Source organism: Meleagris gallopavo, chromosome 3 (genome assembly GCF_905368555.1).
Source record: "Meleagris gallopavo chromosome 3, MGAL_WU_HG_1.1, whole genome shotgun sequence".
In the NCBI taxonomy this organism is placed as follows: domain Eukaryota; kingdom Metazoa; phylum Chordata; class Aves; order Galliformes; family Phasianidae; genus Meleagris; species Meleagris gallopavo.
The window spans coordinates 48662821-48677572 of NC_139406.1; the positions used below are offsets into that span (position 1 = coordinate 48662821).

Here is a 14752-nt window from a genome sequence, read left to right on the forward strand (position 1 = left end):
GTGGCATGTAGCATAGCTTTCATGAGTTATGAAATTCTTTGCTACTCACATGAATCACTATTAAAATATTAGAGCTATGTGTATTTTTGTGTCTGAATCCTATGAATTTTATTAAGAAATCTGAGCAGTGGATGTGTGACCGTGCAGGGGAGAGGAAATGTGAATGGGTGTGAAAGAGGATAGCAATGTGGTGAAGCTGGTGGGAATGGTTTGGTTTTTAGCCCCTTTCTCCTTCCCCAACTTTGTTTTCTAAAACCTGCGCCAAATACCTTAAATGAGATGGCAAGGTGCCTTCCCGAGGGCCAGCAGACAGCAGCAGGGCACACCCTGAGTGAAACTGTAGGAGAAAGCCTGGAAGACCTTAATTTTATGTGAGACAAGCCATGGCTTGTGAGGGTGGGATGCTCGGAGATGTCTGCGCTCTGTTAGCGATACGTTTCCCGTGGAGGGGGAGGATCACCTCAGTATGGCTGCGGGGCGCGCACCTGAGACAACCCCACCAGCCCAGAGACTCTTTCCCTTGCCTTGGCAGCCGCTGCCATGCCGAGCCTTCGCCTCCTACCGAGGAGCTCCGCACTCCCCGCGGCCGCCTCGCCTCAGCGGGGGTGTGTTCGCGCCTCTCCCCGCCCCGCACACCACAGCCGGGCAGCCCCCGGCCTCCGCCCGCCTCAGCTATACGGCCGCCCCGGGGGAGGCGAGGGCAGAGCCTGGGTCAGGATGGCTGCGACGCGGGGCCGCTTTGCCTACGGTACCCCATCGCCGGGCTGCCGGCTCCTGTGGGCTCTGCTCCCCCCGCTCTTCTCCCTGTGTCCCGCGCAGACGGAGCCCCCCGGCTCCCTCGGACTCAGCCTCCACCCGCCCTACTTCAACCTGGCCGAGACGGCCGGCATCTCGGCGACCGCAACCTGCGGGGAGGAGGCGGGCGGCGGGCGGCCGGAGCTGTACTGCAAGCTGGTGGGGGGGCCGGCCGCAGCCCCGCTGGGGAGAGCCATACAGGTAACGGGTGGGGACGGTCAGGGGAATGGTGATGGCGACGGCAGGCCGGCTCCCACTTCAGGGGTGAGGGCAGGTTGCACCTGCAGAGGGACAGAACTCCTCCAGAGGCGTTAATGGAGATCTATTTTTTCTTGATAACGCTCCTTGCGTGAGCGTGCCTGTGGCAGCGAGCAGCAGGTCAGCTTTGTGATGGACTGGGGTGATGCCCATCGGCTCTGTCAGAACTCTGCTTGCCTCAGCCCTCCCAGATCTCTTCCATTTGTACCTTGTGCCTGCAGAATGCCCTCTCACAAAAAGCTCAGAGTGCTTTGAGGTGCTCTCAGGCTGAGAAACGTAGTTTTCCTATTAGCAGAGTTGGGCTGCAGGTAGTAAATACTTCAGCTGAGGTGCAGTGATAGAGAAACTGCATGGTCTGCTGTTTGTGACGTGATTATTTTTGTATTTACTCCCTTTATATACTCACATCCCATTGGAAATGAGAGTTTGCTTTGTGTAGAAAGAGAGTGAAAGGATGGGGGTTCTTCTTGTTAAATGTTGATGTTGCAGGCCCTGGGTTAGTGGGCAGTTATGGGCTGGGGCTGATTCCATTCCTTGGAGGACTGCTGGTGCCGGTAGGAGCTTGCTGTGCCTCCTGCAGCCTTCATGTAAATGTGGATGCAGCTGCATTGCTCTCTAGTTCTAAGAAAACCCCACTGAGGTACAGCACGTGAATACTTCTGTAGTTGTTGTGGTTTGAGAAAACTTGGCAAATTCCTTCCCCAGGCCTGGGAAATCCAGCCATGGAAAATATGATAGCAGCACAATGTGCATATTATCAATCCCCTCCACTTCTTGAGTTCAAAGTCACTGCAAATACAGGAGTCTTGGTTTTTTTTTTTTTTTTTTTTTATTGGTGGAAAATTGGATAGAAGCACATTAAAGTGTTGCAGAAGCTGAGCCTATGTTGATGGATTTAGATCAGCATAAGCATTTGTGTGCTATTTCTTAACAGTCTGAGGGAGGATCAGGCAGCTTTTACATATGGTGGCAGAGATGGAGCTGCTGTGACAGTCTCAGACTGAAGTTGTGCTGTGCACCTAAGTCACTCACCTTTGGAGTCCGTCCAAAGACAGATGGTGGCTGCTGTGCCTATGAGCAGGGAAATCAGAAAGAAGGCGAGAAGAGGGAAGAAACAGCTGAGTTACGGTACCAACACAAGCAATTAAAATAAGGCAGAAAGAGCAAGTCAGCCTCATTTCTGCTGCTTCTGACAGAATTATAGAATGCCTTAGGTTGGAAGGGGCCTTAAAGCCCACCCAGTTCCACCCCCTGCCGTGGGCAGGGCTGTCACCCAGCAGCTCAGCTGCCCAGGGCTCCATCCAACCTGGGCTTGAGTGCCTCCAGGGATGGAGCACCATAGCTTCTCTGAGAAACCTGTTCCAGTGCCTCCCCATCCTCTCAGTGAAAATTTTCTGCCTAACATCTAACTGAAGTCTCCTCTCTTTGAGTTTAAAGCCACTCCCCTTGTCCTGTCACTATTAGACCATGTAAAAAGTCAATCCCTCACCTGCTTATAAGTTCCTTTCAAGTTCCTTGCATTGGCCTCTTCTTTTCATCTTGTCTTTTGGTTCTTTATATGATTTATTGTATTCCTTAGTGGAGCTCATCATCCCCAGCAAATCCTGAAAGAGCATTAGGAGGCTGTTGGAAGCCCTTCAGGTGTACCATTCTTTCAGGTCCAACTTAGTTCAGCCACCAGGTGTAGTCTGAGGCTTGTGAGGCAGTGCTGGATGTACACTGAGGAAAGCAGTGTTTCTGTTATTTAGTGTGTTGGCAAGAGGGACAATAGCTTAATAAGAGCAGTGCTGAGTGAACAAATGTGCTGCAGTGCAAAATATTTCAACAGCTCTGGCAGATAAATGGCATGCCTGGCTTTGCCTGAAGGTCTGTCCACAGCAGTGTGCGGGTGTGAGTTAAAGTTAGTTGCATGCCTGTCCTGCCTTGCCAGTGGGTATGACTCCTCTAGGTATTTGTGAACAAATCCTTCATTGTTGTAGCTTTTTTCTATATTTTCAGTATATTTTCATTTTCAGTATTTCAGCAAACTGCTTTATGCAGTTTCATTCCTCTCCTCCATGCAGGAGAACTGAGGGGAAGAGGGTAACGAGGTCACCAGCGGATGCACACCTGCCTGGCTGGTGAACTGCAGCCAAATTTAAGCAGTGGCTGAGTGCCCAGGCTCCTGGATCGAGATGTGTCCTGTGGCAGGCAGACTGGGGGGAGCATGCCTGCAGGGTCTGCCAGGGGAGAGCAGGGAAGGCTGCTCAGCCCAATCACTTATTCTTTCTGTCTTTCTGTCTTTCTGTCTGTCTTTCTGGCAGGTTTGCTGGAATGTATTTTAAATAACTGAAACTCCAGTTGTTGCAATGAAATGCTTTGAATTACGTGTTCAAAAAGGAAAAAAAAAAAATAGTATCTTGAGTTCAGATCAAATGTTCTGGTATACTGAGATACAGAGTAGATGTATGTAAATGTAACTCTGCCATTGAATACTCCTCATTGTTTTCTTTTCATTCAGCCTTTCTTGAGGCTGTGGCTGGATCAAGGCTGGAACTGCCATGGCAGCAACTGTTTCCTGTGTATTTCCAGCCAGAGCATTGTGAATGTGAAGTAAAGGTGATGTTTCATGTGTGCTATGAATCTGTTTAGGATAGGCTTGTGGTGGTGTACTACCTATATCAGAACTCTAAACGTGCATTTGTCAGAAAATCTGAACAATCAAGATGATCTCATGTGGTGGCAACTGCTGTTTTTGGTGCCTAGATTCATTTCTCAGTGTACTGCTTTTGTGGATTGTGACACAATGTTCTCTGGCCTCATTGCAGAAACTGGCAGTGTTACTTGTAGCTAGCACAGCCTATGTGGTGTCAACTATGTTAGAATCCCATAGTGTCCTGGCATACTACAGTTGTTTGTACAAAAATCATCCAAATCTTCTCTAACGGTTAGAGGAGGAATGTGTTATAACTTGATTGCCATGGTTAGCCAGCGTATGTGCATACAGATTTAGTACATTTTTAAATAACTTTTTCAAATTCATTGAATCATGGGAAAGCTTGGGTTGGAAGGGACCTCAAACCCAGTCCCACCCCATGCCATGGGCAGGGCTGCCACCCAGCAGCTCAGCTGCCCAGGGCCCCATCCAACCTGTCCTTGAATGCCTCCAGGGATGGGGCACCACAGCTTCTCTGGGCAGCTGTGCCAGAACCTCACCAACCTCTGAGTGAAGAATTTCTTCCTAAAATCTAAACTGAATCTCCCCTCTTCTAGTTTAAAACCATTTTCACTTGTCCTGTCACTATTAAAATGAGTTAAAATTTTATTTCCCTCTTTTTTATAAGCTCCCTTCAAGCACTGTAAGGAATTCTCAAGATTAATGATTCAGATCAACTAATCAGCTAATGGTGGCTGTATCTTTTGGCACCAGTGTCGTATTCTGAGCTTGCCAGAAAAGCAGGATTAGGACAGAACTACTGCTCTCATTCCTGTGTTAGAAGTGGACAAGTGTGACCTCTCTACTTAATTTGCACTGATTAGCGTGACAGCAGTGGCAAACAAAATAATGATAGTTGTATGGAAGTGTGTTAATACTTCCAAGGCAGGTATATGTTTAAGGCTAGACAACAAGGGTTGTGGAAATCCTTTTAACAACCATATCTTGTTGTTAAAATTTTTTTCAGTTAGAAAAGGAAAAGGTTCAAATGTGACATACTACTTTATTTAAAACACAAATCCAACACAGTGTCAGCACGTGACAGACTGAATGGTTTAAGCGACTGTCTGGCTGAAGTAGATTAAGGGGATTGTAGCATTTAATGAAAATGTCATTTTTCTGTTGGGGTTCTACAAAGATCCGTGCCTGGCACAGTTTCTCTCACATCAATTATCTACACCCAGCGACTGGAATAAGATGTGAACTGGACAGTGAAAAGATTCCTTAATAGCTAATTTTGATTCTTCAGCACTAATCTTAGTAGACTGTACAATGCAGTTTCTTGAAGATAAAAATACTGCTATGAGACAAGCCAATATGCCAAATTAAAATTAAGTTTCCTGAAGTTTATTCATCATTATTGTATGGAACAGCATAAAGAGCTTTAGAAACTACCAAAGAGAGATTATCAGGGCATATCCGGAGTGTGGCTTTAATAATGGATTAAAAATTGTGTGGTGTTTGGCAAATGAAGATACAATGGGAGTCTTTCATCATCCTTAAAGGGAACGCTCTGTGTAATCCATAGCATTTTCCAAGGATGTGTACTTTTTCAAGTTTCTGATTCAGAATGTGTTATAATAACACGGATATATATTTTTTCATGCTATAAAATTATAACGGTAAATTTACACATTCAGAAGTTGTAAATGATTTTTTTATGGGTTTGTTACAACTGGTCCATGTACATAGGTTGATGTTTCACAGTCTTTTAGGAGAATTGAGGGTAAATTTTATGTTGATGTTATCCTACCTATAAGCATCTTTGTTTCATTACATTCCTGTGGAAGTGCTTGCAGATGTAATACAGATAATTTCAGCAACAAAGTATCAGTAAATGTATTAATGAAATAAAAGATTTATTGTTTTTTATTTAAAGAGATTCCTGAAATTTCATTCTGTATTTCAAGGTATAAATATGAGTTTTAATTGCAAGAGAAATCATTGCACAAGTACACTATATACATATAGAAGCAAGATTTAACTCAATTTTTAGGCAGGGCTCCAATTCAGAATCTCAGTGAACAACAGGCACATCTGCAGCATGTAGTCTTGACTGAGACAACCTCTTTAATTTTCTGTGTTTCAGGGACAGTTTTGTGACTACTGCAATGCTGCTGATCCCAGGAAAGCTCACCCAATCACTAATGCCATTGATGGAACGGAGAGCTGGTGGCAAAGTCCTCCTCTTTCTAAGGGCTTAAAGTACAATGAAGTCAATGTCACTTTAGATCTGGGGCAGGTGAGTGCATGAGTTGTTGTTTAAGGAACGATCATTTCTTGCATCTACATAAAAGTTACGCAGTTGGGAGGGATGTTTGAACAAATGATTTTAACTTCCAATACCATATTTTTTCATCTGGTTTATGTTCTCTCTTTTTTTTTTTTTTAACCAATTCAACTTTATTGGAGTGATTATAATGATGTAGATTCTTGCCACAGGTATCACCCTGATTCAGTGACGCTATGCTATCATGAAGAGACATTGAAACTTGTTAATCTGAGGGGATTGGACAGGTGTAATTGGGGCTCTGCCTTACATTGCAAATTCTCCTTTTTCATGAGTCCATAAAGGAAGAGATTTCATGATCCTTTGCATACACACAATTTGAGAATAATGTCCGGAGTCTGCTTTTGCCTCAAGGATCCTTCTATCCCTCTATCATTCAACAAGACCTTCAAGATAGACAGAAAAATATTGATAACATGGCCTAATAAGGTGGACACAGCAAAAACAGTGTAATAGGAAATAGTATGATGACAGTAACGTGAACACCTGTATTTCTTCAGCAGGTGATAGGCAAATAGCTCACAGTAAAACCTCTGCAGCTGTAAATGTAGCTTTGAAGCCATAGGGCTGAATTCTCAGCTGCCTTAATTGGGCACTGATCCAAGGAAATTAGTTATGCTCTGCAATTTTACACCAGCTGAAAATATGTTGCTATAGATATATATTGGGGGCTACAATATATATGTGTCTAAATATAATTATTTTTTGGTCAGTAGTAACTATTTACTGATACTGATAATAGATAGGACTATTATTATTATTAAATTGGCTTTCAATTTAGTTAATAGCAAGAGGAGCAATAACAAAGGAAAAAAAATCTCTATGAAGCATTGCTGCTACTTTGTTGGGGATTCAGCTGCAAACCATTTTACCTCTTCCAGAACTAGGAGAGAGTCATGTATAAGCTGATAAAATTTTATGCCAGAGTATCCTCACTAGCCTAGCACACCTTGGTCTGATCTCTCTGAGTCATGTTGCTCTATCTGATAAAATGCACTGTTGAGGAGTATAGCATTCCCTGATACTTTGTGCTCCCAGGAAGTGAGCTACTTGGTCAGTGTCGCCTAGTGAATTTATAGAGAAGTGTGTCTTTCAGTAGGGATGCTAAATGCAGAGCAGACTGCTAGAAATAGGTGCGGATGGACAATCGCCTCCCAGCAAAGCAGACCTTTCTGTTTGAGCTGCTTGCACTCATCATGGTCTTTGCAAAATGTAGAATAAGGTTGCAGCTTAGAGTCTGTAAATTGCTTTGCTGTGTAGCCCTTCATATTTGCAACCAATACTTGAATGTCATCATCAGAACGTTATGTAGCACCCATGAAACTATTCTAAACTGATCCAAACCACTCTTTCCTCTGAGTATTTGTTAGCTTCTTTGGAGAAGCTGCTGAAAGTCACTTAATCTTTTATGGGTTGCGTAAACTTCTGAGAAATTGCTTTCCTTCAGGGTGAGGATGTTGACTGAGCGTCCTTTTCCTGTGGGACTCCTTAGAGACCAACTATGTGCTAAAATTCTAGTTAAAGGATTTCTCAGTAGGAAAGACTGTATTTCTCTTTACTCTGGTACCTCTTGGAATGGTGACTCCAAAATCCCTTGTGAGGAAACGAGGGAAACAGAAGACTAAGGTCAAAATGATTTCAGGTCTTGTGATCAGGAAGGGATAATTTTATTTGGTGAATGGATGAGGACTTAGTAGGGCTCATATGGTTTGTTTGTTTTTCACTTCACAGACATTTTCATATCTGTGTTCAGTCAGTTAAACCCTAATCTCAGAATCGGTTTGAACTTGAGATTTACTTTTGACGTTTTGCTTATTCTCCCATTCCAAGTTCGAGCTGTAGTGCACATAACTAATGATAAAGAGGAAAATTCAATACTGTGACAGAGTAAGTCTACTCAAGCGAACAGGTAAATACTGAGACCTCAACTCACCTTATTTCAGGTTCCTAAAAATTAAGAGTTTATTCTGTTAATCTTGCAGACTTTCTATGCAGTTGACAGTGATAGGCAGGCAGATACTTTTGGAGTGCTATTTTTCTTTTTATTTAAGATAAAATTAATGTGCTTAAAGTCAAATGTGTGCCTAAATGCCTTGCAGAACTACACGCTGTGATACTAGAAAGGTATCACAACTGTGGTTTTACTCACTGACAGCTTGTTCTTTCTTTTAATGTCACCTTTTTCTGAAGACAAAATGGAGAAGTACTTTTGCATATTTATGCATGTCCAAAATATGGCAAAGAGTAAGGTACACATGCATGCAGATAAGCAATGACTGAGTTGTAAATTTGTTATCAAATAATCACAATTAGAGGAAGTGGAGCTTAGAGCAACATCACAAGACTTTTAATTTGCTGTGTTCCTGCCATTATGTCTTTAAGACTCAGTGGAGTCCCAGTGGAGCCTTTTGCTAGTAATCTGAAGAGAATATTTAATTGAATAGTTGAAAGTTTGAGAGTTTATTAAAATGGTGTTAGAGCACCCACCTGCTGCTGTTCCTGTTTTAGAAGGACTGGGGGAGATTCTGACAGTCAAAGTTCCTTCAGGATCTTAAATCTTTAAATTAGAAGATTGCTCACTTTGTTGTTCCTAGCAGTATGAGGAAAAAGCAAAAAACTTGAAGCCCTGCGTTACTTCCTTTTCTGACTTTCTGCACTACAGTTACAATTCTAATCAATCACAGACCGTCTGTATAATAATTATAATGTTGATCCCTGAGGCAGTGTCTCAGTTTACATACTTACTTATGCTTTGGCTGTTCCTCACTTGTTTAAAATATTTGGATCAAATGAAGATTCGCATATTCCTTTAATTGATCAAAATCTTCCCAACATAGTTGTCAACTCATTTTAAACTATTCAGTAATATCTGAGTGAACAGAGATTGTCTGACTGTAGCAAGTGTGCTCTTGTTTTTGGCTTTCTTAATGCCTAGCAAATATTACACCAATACTCCCCAAGGTGTTTTTTTTCTGAACTCTTCTGAAGTAGAAGGTGAAGTTTCTGGATTGTGTTATAGTGCATGGGGCAGAATAAATGTCTAACTGTTAATCTTTATAAAGTGTTGTCCATGACTTTTTATCATTGCTTTTAGTTATTTGTAATTTTTTTTACTGTGCTTTTTGTGGCAATAGTATGGTGCTGAGAGACTTAAGGCTTGGTGAGGTCTTCTTCAGTAATATGTTAAATGTTATTTTTTTGTAGTGATGTTATTAATTAGGTAGTATTGTAAATTGAAGGCATGAAATGGAATGTAGCGTACAAAATAGTACTTTGTGTAGGCAGGGAAGGAAACTGAAATAGATCTCAGATTTATGGTAGAGTACGTCATGTTTTTGTCACTCCCAATTGAAGCACGTAAACAATGTATAAAAACCTCTCACAGTTGTATACATTCTGAGTTGCTTTTACATGGTAAATATTTCTTATGGATTTAGTTTTTGTTTTATAGTAATCATCTGGGTGTAGCTTGACAAAGAATATTTTTTGTTGGGAATATTAATCAATGACTGTGTTTATTAAAATAATTATTCTTGACTTACTAATGCTCTGACACTATTTCTTAAAATAGTTGTTAATTTAACAACCAATCTGTAAAATATAGTGTCCTGTAGACCTTTCTCAGGAGAAGCTATCAGGGTAAGCTGTGCTGAACTGTGCCTCCAAAAGTAGTAATTGCATTCACTGTACTTGACTGCTGACAACAGTTTATAAAAGGTGATCCTGAAATTAAATCCAGATAACAAATGCTCCATTTATTCCTCTGTCCCAATACAAGCATCCTAAGCAGAGTTGACAGATTTAGTCACCCTTAGAAACCCTTTCTTGCTCATATATTATGCTCTAAGAAATAGTCTATTTGTTGTTCTCTTAAAAGTTTAATTATAAAAGACAGGTTGAATGGTTTGGTTTATTATTATTTTTATGTTTGCAATAAGGCATATATTGGTGTTGAGAGAATTTAATTTTTAAAATGCACAGACACATACTTGAAGGATTGCTCTCCTTAGATTTCCTGATACTACCTTCCTCAGGTTTTTCAGCATCCAGTTAGGAAGATCTTTGTTCCCATTTACTGATTTCACTTACTTCCCTCAATGTCTGTACTTCAGCTTCTGCCATCTCCCCTCCTGTGGATCATCACTATGTTACTTTGATTTATGATGCGTTGTCTTCACTTTCAACCCAACATAGTAAAAGCAGCACTTCTGTTGATAGCCTTCGACCCTCCATGCTTCCCCATGTTTTCTTCCAATGCTGACAGTACTTCTGTGTTCTTTGAACACAGCCTTCATAAGGGGATGTTTATCTCCTGAACAACTGAGGTCTGAACTATACAAATGCTCTCCCAAATGAATAGCTTCAGTGTTCTGTGAAGAAATAGACCATATGTAAGAAATAATTATGAGCATTGAGTTGGTCTTTGTCCAATTCCCAATGGAAAAATGGCTGCATTAGAAGTTTCAGGATTATAACTGACAATAGTTGATGTATTTGCCTGCAGTCTTGGCAAAAAGACCAAGGACAGATTGAACCTGGACAATGGACTACCCTTTCATTTCCAAAAGCGTTCCTTGCAGAATACTGCCTGTGAAATGTGGAGTGATTCTCCCTTTTGATCCTGCACACTGAATGCAATAGAGAAAAGAGTTAGCATCTTCACTGAGGCATGTTCACGGGCACGATCTTAGATAACTAAATAAGAGCATAGCTTCTTAGCACTGGTGACTTGTTGAATGAAGAAGTGGTATGAATACAGCGTGCACAGTTCTAAGTGAACAATGTTGGAAGTCCTTTGCTTATTTCTGGCTTCTGTACCCAAGAGGGTGAATCTAATGTGTAGGGAATGGCTTCTGTCTGTTGTGCAGCGTGAGCTTCTCCATTCACTGTCGTCATTACTGCTGCATATACGTGTGTGTCATTAAGCTGTATGGAACACATTCAGCTGATCTGATGCCTCTCAGACACTATCCATGTGGGCTTTTCTCCGAACCTCTACAGTAGCTTCTTTTCCAGATGCCTTCCAAAAGTGCTGTCTCAGCTCTCTCTACTTGACATTTCATCTGTAAAATCCATGGTTAGAGACCACTAAATATTGATTGTTGGCAGTGACGAGTAAGTCTTTGGATCTATAAGAGTGCCTCAGGTCCTACTGAGAAGTTACAAATAAAGGGGGTGCTGACCTCTTCGCAACAACAAAGTTTCAGTTGGATCAATAATACATAGGATTCTAATTCATTTAAATGTATTGTTATTTTTATCAATTGGTCTTTGAGAAAAATCCGTGCTTGAGACCTTAATACTTCATTTCAGTAAGAAACTTTTGGGCATGCACATGCCAACCCTGTGAAATTGGTGGTACTGAGGAATGTTTTGGAGAAGTTGCATAAGTGATAACTACTGTTATTGTGAGGTAAGAGCAATTCATGCTTCCTTAAAATCCCACTCCTGCACTGGCCCACATCTGAGAGTTTTGTTTTATCTACTGAATGATCATCAAATTTTTACCACTTTCTCACCTGCTTTCCCAGTTTACACAGCAAGTACAATAAGATCATACCTTTGCTGTTAAAGGAGTGTATAGGGCTGCTGAATCACGGCCTGAACCTTTGATTGATCACCTGAGGCGAGCAATGAGTCAGCCACAGGAGCACAGGTGAAGGCAATTCACCTGTGCTGAAGGAAGAGGTGGAGCCTGGCTCCATCTCTCCTAGACCCATTTAAGAGCTGACTGCCAGTGGGGAAGGATCTCTCTGGAGATCCACTCCATCAGGAGTTCATCTCGTGAGCCCAGGACAGGGTGAGTGACTTTCTCTCATTTCTCCAATATAAATTATATTAGCCAAGCTCCTGGATATACATATATATATATATTGACTATTGACTATATACCATGTGTATATCCATTGATTAAACAAGGACATAGTTTGCAGTCACCTATCAGTGTAGGAGCCTCACTGTCTTCTGGGTAGCGTGCAATGCCAGCCACAGTAGCATCATATCAGAAGCAACAAGAACAGTCATATTACACTGCGGTAATTTTGGTGGTGTAGATATACCTACTAATGCTGTTTGAGGAAATACTCTCCTTCTGGAAATAGTTGTTCACCATTCTTTTAACATTTGGATTAGATAAAGAGGAACTGTTGTGGTATCTCTTTAAAAACATCCCGAAACCTTCAGGTTGCCTCAGATAGATGGTGTATCTGACCTCAGTTTTCTTATTACCACACCAGAAACTGTTATTCTCCTTGAAACAAAAATGGAGAACAGTCCCTTCCTACATGTGAAGCACACAGCAGAATTGCACAGAGTGTGTCTTTGTTTTGTTCTAGTTTATGTACAGCACTTAATGAATAAATCATTTCAATGTTTTAGTATTCTGTTTTGAGTTTATGGTGGAGCGTGGTGAAAAATAATCTATAATTTTGTATATACACACCTAACTTTCTTACATTTGCAAATATATGTCAAGAATCAAACAAGTCTTGGGAATTCCTCTATTTAGAAAATTGTTTAAAATTTTAAGGAGAAAATAGAGACAAAACTTTTATGAATTTTATTATACTTTTTTAGAATTGCGATGAGGATACAATATGTTATAAGGAATTTTCTATTTTGTTAACATAAATAATATGCATGTCATTAGAGATCTCTAACATTGTATCATTACAATCATGGTGGTGTGATTCTCAATTTAAATGAGCTCTTTTGAGAGTCTTACAGTAACCTACAAGACTTTCTATGGAAACATTTCTCTCTTTGTGGTAGTTCTTAGTGATGAATTTATCATTTCTGTTCTCAGATGAGGAAGACATTTTGCTTATTTTTCCGGCTTATTTTTTTAAAATATTGTCAGTTTTCCTTTAGTAAATTTTCAAGGCCAGAAGAACATTTCAAATCTGAAAAAAACTTGAGCGAACAGGAAAATGTCACATCAGGATGGAGCAGGTTAAATTCCATTTGTTGGCAATCCAGGATTTAGTCTGTGCTCATAGTTTACAACTGGACGTGGTCTGGAGAAATTGACAGGAATGCATCCTCTTTCAAGCATGTATTTTCAAAGTGGAACAATTCTGCTACTGGAAACAAATTGTTGTTTTTATTTTTTATTTTTTAATTGAGATGAGAAAATGATCAGAATTTTGATTAAACCATATTTTGGATTTCTTTATTTTTCCCCTCTCTTTATTTTGATGCAGACAAGCACCATGATATGCTTGTATCAAGATTACAGCTAATTTTACTGCTTTGTTACGTTTCTTAACTGTCCTAAAAACCTGTCTCCCTGCTCTTTCTGAATGTGGTCATGCAAACCCAAGCAGCATTTCAAACTATGGGATGTTGGGAGAGCCTCACGTGATCTGAAGGTTCCTATGTGCACGAGTAACTTGAAGTTGCTGTACTTTATTTTGTTCTTTTGTGGTTTGCATGGAAGCCTGCAAAATCTGGTTCTTTGAGGCAGTTCTTCAAGGTCTAGCAGAGCTGGTAGAAGAGGGGGCTCCTGATCTAACACACGTTGGACAGTACTTCAGCTTCACATGCATGGAGCAGTCCTAGGCTTGAGCCAATTCCAATTTGCAGGGGAGTTGGACTTGATCTCTAGAGGTCCCTTCCAACCCCTACAATTCTGTGATTCTGTGAATTCCACAGCTGAATAGCAGTGGTCACACAGGTGTTTGAAGAGCACAATGTGCTAATCCAGCTGTGTTACATAGAAGACTACTGTGTGCAATCGTGTTGGCCACTGTTCTCTTTCAGTGTGTTTAAAAGGATAAAGTCTTGGGTAACACTGATATATAAGTGAGCATTTGTTATAATTCAGTTTTTCAGCAGTGAGGAAGTCCAGTGGAAATAGAATTTACAGCTATTATTTTGCTTGTGCTTATAGAATCACCTGTTGTGAGATGAGATGGGCTGTATCAGCACTTTGAGTAGCATCTGAGTAAAAGAATACAACGTGTGACAGGCTGAGGCAGGTGCCGCCTGCTTTTTTGGAGAGTAGGTAGAAGGTCATTGTAGTGATTTAATACATAGCTACAAATAGCAGCACACTGGAGGACACAGCCTGCCTTTTTGTATGCTTCTTTTGTGTCCCCATGAGCTTTCTAAATTGCTTGTCTTGATGAAATCTGATCTGATTTGATTGATGCAGAATGTCCTCCATCCTCGATAGAGCATGTGAGGATGGAATTCCTAGAGACATTAAAGCACAGGGGAAGTGAGAATACTAACGGATAAGCGGTTGCCTGCCCAGTGCAGACCTAGCTTTGAGAGATCCCCTTGTCCAAAACTGAGAACATAAACCTGTTTTCTTTTAGGAATTACATAACCATGGCCCTTCCCTGCGAGGATACCCAGTTTCACCCTGAATGGCCATACTGGATGGCATGTAAGGGCTGTATGGCCAAAATCCCTACTCTTATACTTGGCTGTCAAATGGCGGAAGCTACTTTGGCTGAGTATCAGAAACTCAATAGGAGCAAACTTTGGCACAGTCTTCAAAGTATTCAGCTGTTTCTGACATCTGGTTTGGAGACTTTCAATCAGTAATTTAAGGACATTACTCCACCTGTATAGTAACCGTGTCTAGCCCTTGGAAAAAGAATGGTTTTGTCAACAGAATGATTGCCATTTAATTTGCTTGATATCATTACATAGAAAATCATGTACAGTACCAGATAGGGACAAAGATTTCTGCTCCTTTTTTTTTT

The 14752-nt window shown here is 41.1% G+C and overlaps 1 protein-coding gene across 2 annotated transcripts in view; it reads left to right on the plus strand.

The window, feature by feature from the left end:
• The first annotated feature begins 671 nt into the window (after positions 1 to 671).
• LAMA3 (laminin subunit alpha 3) overlaps positions 672 to 14752 on the plus strand; it is a 114033-nt gene continuing 99952 nt past the window's right edge. For both annotated transcript variants that reach the window (XM_085220893.1, XM_085220894.1), the window contains exons 1-2: positions 672 to 996; positions 5838 to 5990. In XM_085220893.1, coding sequence (XP_085077019.1) covers positions 718 to 996; positions 5838 to 5990 — 432 coding nt within the window. In that variant the 5' untranslated portion in view covers positions 672 to 717. The remainder of the gene's footprint in view (positions 997 to 5837; positions 5991 to 14752) is intronic.